This window comes from Apaloderma vittatum, unplaced genomic scaffold (assembly GCF_000703405.1).
Source record: "Apaloderma vittatum isolate BGI_N311 unplaced genomic scaffold, ASM70340v1 scaffold38183, whole genome shotgun sequence".
Taxonomy (NCBI): Eukaryota; Metazoa; Chordata; class Aves; order Trogoniformes; family Trogonidae; genus Apaloderma; species Apaloderma vittatum.
In genome coordinates, this window is record NW_009709355.1 from 13,222 (window position 1) to 31,159 (window position 17,938).

At 39.1% G+C, this 17,938-nt stretch overlaps 1 protein-coding gene across 1 annotated transcript; it reads right to left on the reverse strand.

Annotated features, from left to right (window-relative positions):
- Positions 1-239: 239 nt before the first annotated feature.
- On the reverse strand, positions 240-8,403 carry BEND3 (BEN domain containing 3). The gene is made up of 3 exons (XM_009866895.1): positions 8,370-8,403; positions 7,691-7,911; positions 240-2,513 (listed from the first exon to the last, which is right to left on the reverse strand). Exons 1-3 carry the CDS (start codon positions 8,401-8,403, stop codon positions 240-242), a joined length of 2,529 nt encoding a protein of 842 aa, XP_009865197.1.
- Between the last annotated feature and the right edge of the window lie 9,535 nt (positions 8,404-17,938).

The window sequence follows — 17,938 nt, forward strand, 5'->3', positions numbered from 1 at the left end:
AAATCACGCTCTTAGCGAGTCATTGCTAGCTCTCTCATCAATGACTTGAGGTCTTTACCCATGTACAAATGTAGTAAGCCACTTCCCACCGCTGCGGTGCCCACAGGGATGCAACGCACACGTCAAAACGCAACAAACATCGTGCCTGACCGTCCTGGACGCTGAGCACCCTCAGCTCCCGACAGGCCCCTCAGTCTACACCACAGCATAATGCTGACAATAATTTAGTGGTCAATGTCTTAGGAATTTAAAGAGCCTGTCACTTTTTTTGCTTTCTTTGCTTTTTTCAGTATATCACACTTTTTTCTGTTAGGACGCCGGCATCTTTCATCAATGCTCGGTATACATTCATAATGCCATACTTCTTCCATTTTCTCCACAGGGTAAACTGCCTCCACGTAATGACGGATCAGTCTCAGTCTGATAGGATCGAGCTGTTTTTTGTTACAAGCACCTGAATGGTTGTATTGCAGTCTGAGATTCTCCGCAGTAAAGAGTTCGGGACAGAGTCTTACGAGAAGCCTGGCAGCAAAGTTACCGACCGACAGGCTCTGCTGCACTATCTCTCTCACCTCCTTATCAGACAGCAAATACAGTGAAGGCACAGGGAAGTCGGGATTAGGAACAACGAGTTCATCGAGTGGTATCTTACAAAAATCCTTGCTGCTTCTTTCTGGCGGCAGCGGTGGCCCTTCAAATTCTTCTCGAAACCTCTCGGGGTTTATTACGTAGCTGAGAAATTCCCTCCTGTCAGGCCCCGGCACGTGGATTTTCCGTTGCTGTTGGTAGGAACGCCTTTGCTCCGTGTCTCGTCGTCGACACCTCTCATCAAGCTTGCCAACAAACTCCAATGTCCACACTCTGTCATTCTTTGCTCTGGGGTACAGTATCTGCACATAATGTCGAATTAATTTAATTCTAGTGGGGTCAAGCTGTTTCTTGCCTAAAGATCCACTACAGTTGTATTGCTTCCGTAAGTTTTCATGAGTAAACAGTTCAGGAAATAAGAGGACAAGCAATCGAGAGGCAAAGTTGCCTATGGAAAGACTGCTTTCATATATGCTTTTAATCTGTTCTTTGTTCAACAGGTAATCCGGGACAGGGACATCAAAATCAGGAGGAGGAAAGTCAAGTTTGTCAAAGTCTATGGGTACTAGCCAAATTTTTTTTGAGCGTCTGCCAGGTTTTTCATATTCAAAACTGTCTTCCACTTTTATGATTGATACATCGTCCGGTAAACTAGAAGAATCGTAACAGTCATCTCTCATCTGATCACATTCACTTCCATCCATGTATGTATTTTCAAGCTCATCATTTATTCGCTGAACACATTGCTGCAACCAGGCTTCTTCTTCTTGCACATCTGGAAAGTAAATTTCAGTGTACCTACGGATTATTTGAAGCCGATGAGGATCCAGCAGTTGCTTTCCAGAGTCTCCAAAGCAGCTGTACCTTTCAGCTAATTTTCTGTGGTCAAAGAGTTCTGGAAACAATCTGTGTAACAAAAAAACAGAAAATTCCCCTGCAGAAGTAGCTTCGTCTAAAAATTCATTGAGATCCTGAGCATCCAGCATGTAATCTGAGGCAATGGCATTACTCCTGTCCAAGGACAAAGCTTCCTCCTGCTCTTTATCCTCCATAAAATGAGAAGATTCGACCTGCTCAGTCTCGTAAAAGCTGGACGACTGCACATTCTGCTGACTGTTTTCCATTTCCCTTTGAGCCCAAAACCTGTTGAAAAAATCATTGACTTGAGGCAAACACTCCACCTGCCACACCGTTGTATTCTTCACAGAAGGGTAACAAACTTCCACATAGTTACGGATGAGCTGCAGATGAAGAGATTCAAGTTTCCTTTTGTTGAGAAAGCCGCACGCGCTGCAGCTTCTGCTGAACTCGTCATCGCTGAAGAGCTCTGGGAAGAGCTGCACAAGCAACCGGCAAGCGAGGTCTCCACCCGACGTGCTTTGATCCATGATTTGTTTGAGCTCCGCAGAAGTCAGCTGGTACTCGGGGGGAGGCTTGAAGTCTGCAACGGACTCCGCTGGACTGACTTGCTTTTTTATCCTGCTCACCTCCAGGGACAACAGGTCAACTTTACTGTGAAGCTGAGTCATATTGGTATTGAGAGTGTTAAGTGTATAGAACATTTTCTGTATCAAAGAATAGATATTTGGGTCAGAATCTGCGGCGGCCGCTGTTATGGCAATGGCTGCAGCCGAGTCCCTTTTGCGTTGGTCGTTCAATGTCCGAAGATGCGATGGGCTGCTGGGGTTGATTTTTTCAAACAACTCATAAGAAGCAAACTGCTCTGCTCCTGGCGGGTTCTTCTTCTCTGTGATTTTGTGTGAGATGCCATAGAGAGGTTTTTTATAAGATGGAGTGGTTATGTCACTGAAGGATTCTTCCTCACAGAGCCACGTTACGTTAGGATTCTTGTTCTTATTTGGCTGCTCTGCATTTACCTGAGTGGGTGAGCCAGTATCTCTGCTCTTCATGTTTGAAAGGGAACCCTTTGAATGAATAAATATTCTATTAGTAAGACTGTCTTAAAAATATTAGCTATAAATATGTGCCCCTTAAGCAGGCATTGTTACATAAATATGCAAAGTCAAATTTTCTCCAGAGGACTTAGTTGCGTTAAATATATCCCAATTAATAATTTCACTAGGAAAAATAAAAATAAAGTATTATTTAGTGCTTTGGTTTCCTTTCTTTTTTTTTTTTTGCTTTGGCTCATAGCTTTCTCCATGGAATACTTATGCAGTAATAATCCTTAGTACTTTACAGTCCTTTACCCACTGAGCTCTAAATACTTGCTCAAATTAAGTATCATTATGCTTCACCTTGCATATGAGGACCCTGGGCTGTAGAGAATTTGGGTGGCAACAAGTCAGCAACAGAGCCAAGAATAGAATCTCGATTTTCTAACTCCTAGTCCTGTGACCTTGCCAATGCCTCCAACTGCATTTAATGTTACAGCACTGTCTTTCGGTTAGCTTTTGAAAATACCACAAGGGCTATAAGACAACAAAATCATGCTTATTCTCTTCTTTCTGATGTGAAAGGTTTATATAGGTGGGGGTATTTTTATCTTTATAATGGTGTACAACTCCTAAACAACTTTTAAGAATAAATGTAATTTTAAAAAAGTATTTATTTAAACAGTAAAAACTTAAAAATAAAGTGAAAAGTACCTTGGTGTTGTCTTTTTTAAAAAAGGGAATTCTAAGATATTTTTATTTCTGAAAGGCAGGAAATTTAGATTCATGGGTTTCTAATTTTCTAAATTATTTACATAAAAAGCCAGTAACTTGCTTTTAAGGAATTAACATTCTCAATAATTTCTAAATTTTCCTCATTCCTTGAAATTGGAAGCAAACATTTTCATCAACTCACAGCAAATATGCAGGGCCTGAGCCGGTTGGTTTTTTTTGCAAACACATGAATATTGCAAATAATTCTTAGGAAGTTAAGTAGATACAACAGAATCAAAATCCAACATACAGAATTCAAACATGAGAAAACACTCACAGATTTTAGAGAAGACTGTACTGAAACATCTTGCTTGGCTTCTTCCACAGAACATTAATTAGATAAAAAACACAGAATTTGCATTCAAGTATTAAAACAAATGGAACACAGACTTGAGGTCTGAGCTGAGAGCCACAAGCAGTTTGAAATTCTAGTGAAGACCCCACTACAGTGAGGAACTTGAATTAAGGTTCCTTTCTGAAAAAAAAACAGAATTGTAACACTCATGAAATTAATCTGGTCCCTATGTGTACTCACACTTGGCATCTGCTTATTGCATTGACAAATTGAATCTAATTACTTTTTAATTTCTAATGCAATGTATACTCAAAAGAGGCTCAGAAAGAACAAGCTGATTTCTGCTCCAACTTTAGAAACCAGCAGACTCAATTAAACTGAAGTTGTGTTTCCAAGTTCTGCTCTCATTCACATCATACAACCCTACATCTGAAACCTCGTGTTTTCACATCCAAAGCTCAGTGGATGGACAGATCATAAAATGAAAGCGTAACGCAGAGGTAATACATTCCACAGAGCACAGAATCCCTAGCTGCGGTGGTGCCGAGGACACCTGACTTCCAGGTCTCTTTTAAAAGACTGTCCCTCCAGTCCCACTCACATTAAAGCACATTTGCTATGAGGACAGCGAGGAACAGGAGTTCTGTAACACCACCAGCTATTAAGTTGTATGAGTTACCCTACCTAAATCAGCTCTTTGTGACTTGTAAAATACCAGAATGTGAGAGACTGAATTGTGAACAGACTAAGATTCACACTGCTTACACCTAATTGTAAGCTCCCACACAGGGACTGGAGTCATCGTACCCCATCTATACTTGCCTGTGGAGAAACCAGAGGTGTTTCCAGACGGTAATAGAGCTCTCCCAAATAAACACCACCTGAAAGCAGGTGATGAAAATCTCCACTGGCAATAAACATAGTTCTGCTCCCCAGTCAGGCATCCAGACTGAATTAAAAATTTCTTTCACCATTTTAGATCAAAAGAGGCAAAACAAAATCGCAATGCTGGAGAATGCATTTCTTACACATACAGTGAGGTCTGCTACCTAAGAAGCTAGCTCCTCCATTAACACTCCTCTTTACAGAAAATACTCCAAATGTTCCTTCACGTACAGAGTACGATTCATTTGGTTGATTCTTTACTAAACATCTTGCCACAGGCTACCAGTCGCCTGCCAGTTCTCATCAGAACTCCTCCTCTACCTTTTCACTAATTGATTATATATTAAAATTTGGCAATGTGGGGGTAACTATTAATGCACACCTCACACAGAGTCAAGGCAAAGCAATATTAGAATGCGTATTAAAAAGCACAAATTCATTGTCTTAAGCGTCTTACTGCACTTTTACAGCGAGTATTGTGAAAGTTTGCATCCTCGGTTTTGGACACAGGTGCTCTGAAGCAGAATTGTTCACGCTGAGAACCACAGCAGATCTCTGCTGCGACGGCAGCAGAGCTTTTGCCCTTTCCCTGGCAGAGCTCACAGGGTTTGGATCTGGTTGCGGGACGGATCTGGCCAGCTGCATTTCACAAACATGTAGTCAGTGTTCAACTAACAGGTGACAACACATTTGGGTCTGTATTAAAAGATTTTCTATTTCAGATGCATTCTCATTTTCTTTCCTTTTGCTTTTAATTATCTTGTCTTTATACAGTTTCCATGTGGGAACAACACTGTCCACAGCATAAATACATGGCTTTTTGTAAATTTTCCAATCAATGTAATATTTAATATTTTTTAATTATTTTTATGCAACACTTATCTTTAAACATCAATGTATTTTAGAATGATACTACACCCATTGAAGATGATTAGTTTTAATATATCATAAAAAAATAAGCAAAGATACTGTTCTATGAGACTGAGTGTACATAAAATAGTGCTGCTTTCTATACTACATTTGCCCAGCAAGGTTTTGTAGTACATACATTCTCTGAACTCTTGCAAAATTCAACGTTTTGGTAAACATAGGCTAATGTAAGTCATTGTGAAATAGTCTCTCACATTATCTCTTGGAGTCCTAAGCCAAGTTTAAAAGTTGTTTAGTTACTGCTCTGTTCAGTGCTAAAGTCCAGCAAAATGATGATCTTTACTATGTTTAATAAACAAAGTCTAAATATCTCTAAGAATATAGAGCATAATATTCTAGCATATGAGTAAAGAACAAATATGTGAGCAAGAAACATACAAAAAGATGCAGTCAAACACATGAGAACTTGGAAAGGTACAGAAATTTTTTGAACTTAAAATCTTCTACACTTTGGGGACTTTCTAAAGAAAATTTGGGAAAATTAATTTCTGGTTATGAAATGATGATCAGAATTTTAAAAAAGCAAAATGTCTTCTGATAGAAAGACATTTACTAATATAATCACCAGCCCAATAGCACAGTTATATAACATAGGAAGTTCAGCTCTGCTTGTAGCAGACATAGATGTCTACGTGTTGTAGAGCAAAAAATATACTATGAGCACAACATCCTCAAAAATAACTGACATTATGTCCTCCGTTTAAACACAAATAGTTAATGAATTTGGTAGTAGAAAAGTAATTAACTTAAAAATATTGTTAAGACTGAAGACTATTTTTGGCTGGTGATTTAACTAAACATGCTGATTCACTGGAGTCAGTCAAGAATGAATTTTCATCATTGTTACTGGGTCACTTTCTGATATTATAAGTCCAAAGTTATAATTATTTTCAAATTAAATTTTAAAATGTATTAAAGACAAACAGCAAACAGTAAAATCCAAAGCAAGCACAGTTCGAAGACCATTATGAAGTTCTTTTAAGAATGTGAATGTAAGTTAAACAATTGTAAAAAAAAGAAAAACAGAAAGAAAGAAACGATGTAATAAGATTAAAACCTACCTACCACATTCAGGAAAAAAAACAGCCCCAAGAAGTCAGAGAGATGACAGTTAAGAAATGAAGAGCTATGGCTAGAAAGGAGAAATTAAATGGACAAATACACCATGGAATAACTGGCTAGGTAGCAGAACAGCAGAAAAGGATATGTGCTCTAGAGTAGGTCATAAACTAAATATAACCCAGGGCCTGAAGTTATTCAAAAGAGGATGAATCTGAATCTAGGTTATTTTAATAAAGTGCTGAGTGTGAAAAACGGGAGGTCATTATGCTGCTCGAGAGGGTGTCAGAAACGACTACCCAACACCAGACGCTACCCTTTCAGGCATCTCAAAGAGCACAACAAAACTATAAGGTGACTCCTGAAGAAGAGCTGAAAAAACAGAATTTTAGTCTTGGAAAGGAAGGGCTGAGGGTGCACAACATCACACCCATTTTCCGATGTGCAGAAGACTTTTCTAGGAAGAGATGATCACTGCTCTCCATACTGAAAAGAGCAAAGACAAAAAGAAACTTGCTCAGTTTTCAGCAAAGATTAATTAAAATCTCCACTCGCTAGAGAGGCAAAACACTAGAACAGGACACCAATCTACGGACAAGCTCAGGGACATGATTTAGAAGTGGACCTGCTAGAGTTAGATAATGGTTGGACTCGATGATGTTGAAGGTCTTTTCCAACCATGATGATTCTATGACAACAGAAGAGAGTGGCCATCTCTTCACCCGCTGGACAAGCACCTGGATCATCTCGAGTGGGATGCTGCACCAGCAGTTGTAATGAATTCTGCTACTGATACTCCAAAGTCTTTTGCATTGCTGCATTTTTATCTTGCAAATAATAAAGAAATTTGTATTTGCCTCACTGCTATTGAAATCTTTGCCAATGAAGAAAGAACTACAGCCCTGAATCTACCACTGAGGATCCACCTGAAGGACTGTGTGACATGAGAAGGACTGTAATCAGTCATGCTCAGTTAATCCAAATCACTACCTGCTGCTATGTTCTCTGACAAACAACAAAAATATCCTTCACATTAATGAATTAACTTACAACCATATTTCATAGATATGATCACTCCCATGTTATTTAAACAAATATTCTGACAAATAATATGTGCAAACTGGTTAAGATTAAGCTGTACTTGCCTCAAACTTGTTATTAATGCAAATCTAGTTAAAGGACATACATTTTGCTAATAGAAGCAATTAATGCAGCCTATGAAATACAAACAGAAAAATCACAGTCACATTTATAGAAAAATCACCTCTTGTGTAAAGCGCCTTTTCTTCACGCTGGGCAAGACATCTTGCTGGTTCCCTAAACCATCAGAACCAAGTGAGGTCTGTTTCCTTTTGCTGGAATCCTGTAGGCAAGTAACTGCACCATCCAGTGAGTGTTTGTCAGCAGATCTGGATGTTACCGAACAGTCTAGAGCTTCGTCTTCATTTTCTGTTTCTACTTTCACATTTTTGGTAGGAATTTTTACTGGAAAAAAAAGAAGGTTTAGAAGCTAAAGCACTCTACCCAGAAAACTGTGACACCCTTAATGCAATCTTTTGTAGTTTGATTCTTTATATGAAAATGTGTTTTGAAGAATATCAATATATTTTATGACTTCTGTGATAAGTGTATGCTGAGGCCACCCCAAAGTTATTATGCTAGGAACCATTCAGTCTCGCAGCAAATTAGTTTCTCCCCCAAAGAAGAGTCTCAAGTATAAACAAGTAAGTTACAGTAGGAAGATTTTTTGGAGGGAGGGGGAGGACAGATGTAGAGCAGAAAATATAAAGAGCAACAAAGATAAAGGTGTATTTTAGATAGCTTTTTAAGAAACATTAATGTAATTTGTCTTGATCCAAGTGTATTCTTTATCAGGTTACAAAGGATTTAATTTAACAGGTATTTTTGCCTGATGATATATTACACAAATGATAACAATTTACCTTCATCATCATCAGTGATTTCAGCGGAATTCATCTTCTATCTCACTAAAGAACAAAAGAAAAATACAAGACGTATCAGTGTCTTCTGGAATCAGGAAATACCGATCTCTGTTTTTACAATTGCTTTTAATCTAGAGCCATTGGGCATTAACAGCCCACAGACAATTTCCAGTCTGTATGTTTGTAATAATTGCCTATTTTCAGTAAATTTCCTGGCCATCTATAGACCTGTCAACATGCAAGCTATACTGCATACTGCAGACAACAGATAACAGCTACGAAAGTATTTAAGACTATGTTTTTTCTGGTATAGAGAAAAGCAAAAGTAATTTTTAACCTTCTCTATAAAGTATTCTGGCAGTATATAAATAGAAGTTAGCGGTATTAAACTCTCCATCCTGTAGCAAGTCCCTAATTCTTATTGCAGTAAAATGTTTTTATATTGTCATTCTGAGTGACCCAAAGTCATCACAGAAGGAAAACTCATGAACAGTAATATACATGTTGGAGTAAGTTTTCATCTAAAAATCTTTGATCTTTTGATATGGATTGCATCAATTCAAGAAGAGCAATCTGCAGATCTACAGTAACTAGGTTTTTTTCTGTCAGCAACTGTATGTAAAAATGGTTTTTGTAAGGAAAACCAAATACATGTATGATTGTAGCCTGATTTTAGCATTAGTTCTCACACAAAAGACTCAGCTGTTCTTTCTGTTTCCTTGAAAACTAATTTTTCAAGTTACCTGGGGGCAAACATCAATCTGTGGGCAAGTTCCTAAAAGACATTCTAAATCTTTTGGATATCTAAAAAGCAAACAACCTAATCAGATCTCACTGACAAATTCAGAGCACACAGCTGCAAACTGATGCTCTCAGCTGGTGACTGGTAAACTGTCACACACTGCTCAAGTTCATCTACATAGAGCATCATGTTTACTTGACCCCAGAATATTATTAGTTTCTGTCTTCCACAGTTACATTCTTCTTTCGAATAGTTTTCTTTCAACTATCCGTTAGACAAGGTCTGAAATCAACATAAGCAAGCGAACAAATGCAATCAAAGGTGTATGTACAGCCCAGGAGTGGGAATTATAATGAAATTTAACGGAGAGATAGGGAGAGAAAGAGATAGAGACACTGTTCTGGAAGGGAAAAAAAAAGTCTCTCTCCCGAACACTTGAATAATTATTTTTATTTAATCTCAAAATACTGTTAAAAAATCTCTGTAAACACTTGAATTCTGTGTAGCTACGAATTTTTCTTTGTCAGCAACTGTTAATGGTAAGTATGAGATCCCATTCTGGATCAGATTTTGTATGACTGCACTACAAAGGGTAGCACACACCAAACAAAAGATGCATGGAGTCATAAAACAGCTCATATCGGTCCACTCTAGAGGCCAAAATACCCTTTCATGTGCTGATCTTCAACCTGGCCTTGTATTGTGAGATTGTCTTCATCATTACGTCACCAAAAAAGTCTCTCTCAGTTGGACACAGAACTACTACAAATCCATCAGATACCTACTCCTTTTAGCCACCATAATTTCCTATTTCAGGACTTGCATTTATGAACTGATACACATACAAATTATGCCATCTTAACAGTCCTATAATCACTTCACTTTAACTTTTGCAAACTCTGTAGAGACACAACAGCATTAAAGCAAGCGACCCATATGAAGTCCTAAATCACCTGATAAACACTGGTGAGGGTTAATACCAAGTCTTACTAACTCAACAGTATTTATGAATATAGACACAGCTATTACAGCTCCTTATGAAAAATCCTAAGACAGTATACTTTGTACAGCACCATCAAAAACCTATATTGAACTCTAAGAAAGGCGTGTGGCACTAAATGTTTGTATTTTGCCTCAATATCCCAGGTACACTGATAATCAGCACCTACATCTTTCTTACACTTCTCCACAACGCTCTGGACTTAGCTCTGAGAGATATGGTACAAGACAAACATGCACCAGTGCTCAAGTGTGACCAGAGTCTTTCTGTGAAGGCCTGAAGTCACAGTAAACAAATCAGCCAGTATTACAACAATTTCTATTCCGTAATAGAAATCAATATGGTTTTCCAGGTAACTCTAGACTGCTCTGTCAGTGCAAAACACTTAAAGATGGTAAACACAGAGCCAGAAGGGAAGACCGTGAAGGTGGTGGTGGGAAGAACACGAAATATTTGGGAGGGGACATAGGGAATTATACTTTCCTTCTAACTTGTGCTATTATTGTCGTTCAAACAGGAAGAATGCTTTAGAATATCTCTGAGGCAATATAAGCAAACTGTAAGCAGAAGATTCATGAGGATCTGGACAGCCACTCTTTTCCAAAACTGGAAAAAAATGAAAACTAAAGCAAAGCATATATGCTGGTTAACAGTTACCTTTCTAAAAGAGGCAACATCAGGAAAGCCAAAGCTATCCCAAACTCAGGTCAATTAACATTAAGTCAAAACATTGTTTCACAAATTTGAAACAAAGCATTATTACTTATTTTGATTTTTTTTTTAACTTGAAAACTGCCAGAATACAATTAAAAGCAAATAGTCAAAAACAGCATCAGAAGCAATGAGCCCTAGAAAGACTGGGTTTCCTATTTTAATTCTTTCGTGACAAAGCATGAGCTTCAATTCTTTCTTGATTGAGAGCCTTAATAATTTCTCTCTCCTTATCTGTTTCCCTGTCTTCTGCAGGAGATTTGTAAGAACTTAGGTATCATAAGAAAATGAAATATATATAACAGCTTCTGTCAAGAGCCAGGATTCAACTGCCCCCTCTAATTTCCTGCCTCATAGTCTGACCTGCTCCCTTGGTCAACGATGAGTGACCACCTCAACCTTCAATGAACTCTTCCAGCTTGATAGACTCACAGAAAACAATTCATTTCCTTCTTTGTGGCATTACTTCTGATTCAGAGAGGTAAAGGGTAAGGCAGGTAATTGGCCCCAGCACAGGAGTATGCACAAGGTTTGGGATGGAAAGGAGGAATTACAATCCCTCTTTCTCTCTCTACCAGCAAGTCACTGGCTTGGTTCAACCATTCATCCCTTGTCATCTATTCATACCACCATCTCGCTTCAAGCTTGGGTAGCAATGGACTCTCAAGTGAGCAGTGAGTAGACACAGAGATATCAACAGAACAACTGTGTCATCACTTCCATAGGAAATTAGGGCCTGTGGGAAGGTGGGAAAGTCTGTGTGTGCTTGAGCATGTCCATGCATGTATGCCTGTAAGGTTAACAATAATTTTGTTGACGGTGTTTAAAGTCTGTTAAAGATTTAACATTTCAGATTCTTTAAAATCCTGTTTGCAGTGAATCAGTACTTATGAATAATTGTCGTTGTTTTGAGGTAGCATTCTAGACCACACCGTGAGAGTAAACAAAGCTGAAGTAAAAAATACCTAAAATTACTTGGGACAAAATAATACAAAAAGCAACTGAGTGGCAAATCCATCCAGTAAAGCAAACACCTGTCAGCTGCTCCTTGTCATGTCGAGTATACAACCATATTTCATTCTTACCTTATATACCTTTTTTCAAAAGGGAAGATAACGCTATTAACCACCCTTAGTCTAATACTGACTCAGTGCTAAGAGGACAGCAGTCAGTCAGTTCTAGGAAGGAGTGAACACTGTGTGCTACGTTGGGAGCCCGGGTCTGCAGCCGTGACTGGCAGAGCAACGAGCCTTGCTGGGATACAGACAGGCGCTGCAGTACACCCTATTTCCTGGAGAAGAGAGGATATGGAAGGAGGATTCCAAGACATACCAAACACTACAACAGCAGCTATATCAACAGCCAGATCCTGGTTCTAATTAAGTTGATTGGAGCTGTAGCCTAAGCACCTGTATGTCTGAATTTTAGCTGAAACTTGTATTTCCACCTGAACTGACCCAAACCCCACTGTTTTACAAAATATGAACATAACCTTAAGCTTCAAGTTCTAGGATTTTGTTTGCAAATATTTTAGTTTGTGAACTGAGTTATTTTAGAAGCATTTTCTCTGGGTTCTTTGGTTTCCATCTTGTGCATAAATTCTCAAGAACATGTGAACCATTCAGAAACATGTAACATACCAGGCCTACAATAGGTAAACACACTGCTTCTTTATGCTTATGATAAAACATGGGTAAAACTCAGAGAAAATACCTCTTACAACTCTGATTATGGATCCTACACCTCTGAACTCCAAAAATTAAGCAGATACCTAGTATTCTCACTTCTTCAAAAGCAACACTACCTTAGGCTAATGGCAGTCTGCTTCTAGTACAGTCATCAGCTAAGCCTATCTAATGTAGGTATAGCACTTGGAAAAATTCAACAATCAAGGAAGAAAAGGTAAACAGATTCCATCCTCAGAATGCAAACTGTAAATTATTAGATTTTACTGCCTCTATTTCATCTACTGAGAAGAGTCTTCTTAAAAATAGCATGTAGTTTATAACTTATACATAACCAATGTCTCAAAACCAAACATCTTGCTGATGTATTGACATGTACTCACCTTCCCATCTAAACTGCCTTGATAGCTACTAGTGCTGGTACTGTACAGGTACCTGTGCTGAGCCACTGCTAGGTGTCATGCAACGCAGCCTGTGTGATGCCAGCGCTCACCTGGGAAGACAGAAACATTCCTTGGGCTCCAGCCCTCCAGACTCATCCACACATCCTGACGCTTTTGAAACAGTTTAAAAAGATGAACGAGAAAAGACTGTTTCCTTAAGGTGACTAAAGCTTTGCTCTTCTAAGAAAAGTGAATAAAAATACCTAGATTTGCCATTTGCAGCAAGATCCAGAAATCCCACTCAGCTACCAGCTAAATTTGTAGGTGGTTATAGATTCTACATACCAGGCTTCTAGCAGACCACACACACAAAACTTTTTGAGCCCTGCTGGGACTGCTGCACTAGGAACTCCTCTGCATCTGTCCTACCGGCTAAGATTCAACAGCCGTTTTCAGAATACACTCAGTACTTCGCGACTCTCAGAGCACATTCATAAGTAAGCGTAGGGTATTTCACTCACCGATGGCACAATGCTTAAAGAGGTATTTGGGAGCCAGAAAAACTGTGTTTTGTTTTTTTTTTTTTTTATAGATATACCTTCCTGTTTTGATTTTGCAGCAGAGACAAGAATTCAGGTCTTCAAATCCTAGAAGAATGATCTAATCACAGGCATACTACAGGGCCAGCAGGAAGAGAAAACTGGTGGTTCCAAGCACAAAGAGGCAGGGAAATATTGGGGGTCCCAGCACACCTTGGCTGTCACTAATGGTCGAGTCCCCTTCCCGCAGATCCTGCTCTCCTGTCTTCTCATCAGATTAGATGAGGAAAAAGACAGCTCAGTCAAGGGACTTAACACTCTCTCCTTCCACTGGTATCTCTTAGACACGTCTCAATTCAAAAGACTCACCAGGTTATACTTAACTGTAGCACTGTACTGTTATGGTTACAACATTTAGCATTGAAATGAGATTACCTGTGGCTAACAGGAAAGCTCAATGCATTACACAATGCTGCAAGTTCCAAAGCATGAAAGAACACCTAAAAAAAAAACCCCCAGCTTTTGGAATGTTTCTCCATGCATTTAGTGCTAACTACCACCCTGATGCTGCTTTGCAAGTACAGCAAAAAACATGATCCATTTAACAAAATTGTGCTTACCTGAAACATGCACTTGAAGCCTTAAGGACTTAAGGCACTTATTTAGGTACAAAAGATTTCATGAGTAAAAGACCAAATTGCAAATCACACTCAATGTATTTCAGTCTCATATCATCCAGTGTAATGCCTGCTACTACATTACAGTAGCATTAAAGTGTACCCAGTTACTGATATGTAAAATCAAATTGAATGATAAGCCTAAATTAAACCATTTCATGATGTGCATTCTCCTCCTCCTATTTAACACCTAACAATTACTCATGTATTAGCTTTGGAGGATGCTTCCCCTATCTGTCTTATGACTGTGAACATTGTAAAAGTACCATGCAAAGAGAAAAGACCTTGCTGATAGTGTAAGACCAAGGCAGCTCTCTGCCTTTGCAATCATTCTTAAAGAAAACCTCATCGATCACTTTCAAGTTCTGACTTTAAAAAAAAAAAATAAACAAAAAAAAAGCCCACCAGGAAAAAATGTTATCGTTCTGCTGTTCATAACTAAACATATAATTCAAACTCCCACATCTAATGTACTAAGTTCTGACAAATGAAGAAAAAAAAAGTGAAAATCACGTATAAAAGTGAACACATGCTGTATGCGGAAAGCAATTCTGATTTCATAACACCTGTTAATTACAATTACAAATGCAAATGAATCATTGTATTAACTAATATACTCTAATACAATAAGAATGCCTGTTATCAGTTTTATAGACTTGTTATTTATAATTTAAATGCTTGCACAACATTGTACGGTTCGGTTCATTAATGCATGGTAAACATGTACATGTTACTTCTTGAATGCACACCATCCCTCTAAATATTTAAGCGCCTTCATGTAGGTTGGAAGGAATGTCTCTAATTCTTCATTACCAACTATAAGGATGCTATTAGAAACAGAGGGTTTAGACATTGTGCACTATGAGATGTTTATTCCTTTTAAAGCCTCATGGTGGTACATTGCTTCATACACAAAACTCAGAGACCTGAGTGTCATTTGCTTCTGACAAGGTGAATTGTTCTTTACATTTTGGCCAAAGGATAAGATACATGTGTTTGCTATTAACATTCAATATGTGTTTAATAGTGTATGTAGAACAAGCTGCTCGATTTTGTTGCTTTCAGCATGCAGTGAAAGATACAACACTCCTCTTAAAGCACAAGTAACCTAGTAAGGTTAAATAAATTACGGGAATACCAGAAAAGCTGATATTCTAAGGAGGTAACATCAGCTGTATTTTACAAGCTCTGTACACTGACCTGCTGTTTAACAGCCAAAAGCAGCACCTGCTCTTACACATGCCTTCCTGTAACGGGACCTTATCAAAAATTGCAACGTTATTATGCTACGTAATTAGAGTGTGATTGACCCAGAGCCAACCAAAATGATTGTGTGTACATTCACTCTCAGCAAGGGACAACAATTAATCGATCTAGTAGTCAGACACTCACCAGATAGTAAGTGTCTGAGGTCCTGCTCCCTGCCTCTGTCTGTATTTCATACAAAGCATGCAGTGCGTAAAACAGAAAGTGACTAAGGCTTCTCAAGGGAAGCCCACAGCCTCAAAAGCAGGTGTGGGTAGGGGTAAAGTAGTCCCATCCCATGCAGCAGGTGAGCGGAGGGCTGCTCTAACCTCCTGCAGACAGCATGAAATATTGTCCCTCGTGACGTTTTAGAAGAGTGATTCCTGCACAACACTTTGAAACCACGAGAGCCAACGTTCTTTCTCAACACCCAGCTCTGCAGTCCCAGGAGGAGACAGGTCCGAAGGCAAGCGCCTCCGCTCAGGCTGCCCAGGAGCTGCTTTCCCGGCAGTCTCTTGGAAAGCTCTCCTGCTGGGTTGCAGGAGCAAACCTAGGGAACAGCGCGTTCTGGGTTCTGCTCTGGGAGCCAAGCAATCCGCATCTTTTACTTCCTGGCTGTAGCGCTGGCTTCAATAGTTTCAATATTTCAATTATCCTTGGAGTACACTTGATTCCTCCAATTTGTAAAAAAACAATGCCACTCTAATTCAATTCAACCAAATTACACATAAATACCACTCAAAAACTGCCTTCTGTTCAGTTTCATGGGCCAGTGACTTGACCTTAAACATTACTTAATTTTGACAGGTAATTCTCCAACCCCCCAAAACAACGCATATTGTTCTCCTAGACTTTTTTTGCATTGCCATTAATAGTTTTATTGATTATTTAAGTATCCTATTGCTGAAAACCTCATCATCACACTCATTGGCATGATGTTAAGGAAATAACTAGAAAGTATCACTATCATTATGCTGCCTGAAACAACAGTACTTATTAATGTTACAAGTTATACCTAAAACTACTATAACAGACATAAATTAGGGAGCGAAGGGGAAATCTGTACTCTTTGATCGGTACACCTGACTGCACTTTGCATACATTTAGGCAGGTTGCCTTATAACTTGTGACTTCTATGAGCAAAAATTTTGAAAAGGCTTGGGAAGCTACTTGGAAAGGTAATAGGTTAAAGAAGTCTTGATACTTGAAACCATCTTAACTAAAAAAAAATAAACTGACTATCCATCTTAACGAAACCGTCAAATAAGAACGTTGTCTCAGTTAACTGAATGAGCAAAACGCAAGTAGACAGTATAAAGAATACTAAAAGCAGGTGCCTTCCATTTTATCAGTTTTGACACAGTAGGGACCTGCTAGTGACCCGAGCGGAGTTTTTTAGTAAAATTTATTCTTGATACTGAGTACTGACACTCAAAATATAAATTCCTTAGAAAACAGTATTCCAACGTTACAATCATGTTCTGACTATAAATACATGTATAACAAGTTCTAAAACTCTGAAAAAGTATTTTTAAAAGAAGTAGCAGATGTTGTTGGAAGCGTTACTCTTACAATAAAAACCTTACAGTTAATATAGTTTGAAAACCTCCTCTGCTGCCCTGTGGAGGAGAACAGAAAGCCTCAAGTCTCCAGTGAACCCAGCCCGCAGCAAGGGCATTTTGCCAATAGGACTAACAGGGCATGTTCTCAATCTGGGTCTTTTAAAATTGCATTTTACTTACATCTGCAGTTTAAATTATAAATAAATAAATAAATAAAGTTCTCCCATAAGTTGCCTAAAGGTGAAATTTTCTCAACCTGTCCCCCATACTTTATCAAACACCAATTTAATCTTGCAGTGGTCAGAAAAATACTGAGCGAGTTTATTTCCAGCATAATGTATTAAGCTTGTTTTGCCTCCCTCTGGTCTATTGGAAACATTTTGTCTTCCTCAAGCTTCGTGCTCTCTCCCCTTGTTCTTTGCTTTTCTTTTAAAACACTGTTCCACCTGAACTGCATCTGAACTGACAATTTAAAATCCACTCCAAACTGCAATCGACTCTCCTTTATTTGTATCCCCTGGACTTACATAAGCTACGAAAACATAGCCAAGATAAAAGGTGCCGCTGGCCCAACGCTGAGTTTGATTTAGCAGGACAAAAAAAGGAAAATGTATCAACATATACTGGCAACTATTTTTTTTATTAGATGCAAATATTCACGTAATTTCATAATCTGATGACTAGGCACCAGCCAGAAGCAGGGAAAAGGTTCTTCTCTCCCTGTTTAAATGTCCCTGCCCCAGGGGTCGGGCATACACTGTTTTTTTATAGGTGGCAGCGACAAACTCTACCCGCACTTCAATCCAAAAAGCTCTGGGACTGCGTCAACGCTCTGTGGCAGCCGTCCCATGGCTGCTGGCCTGCCGCCGGCTCGCGTTCTGCCGCTTCGCTTTGCTCCCTTCTATTTACAAAAGGCTGCGTGGACGCACCGCAGGGGAAAGCGGAGCCGAGGCGGCGGGGTGGCCCAGGCGGAGGCGGCCCCTTCCCCCGCGGATGCTGTCCCGCGTCCCCGGGCGCACGACCCG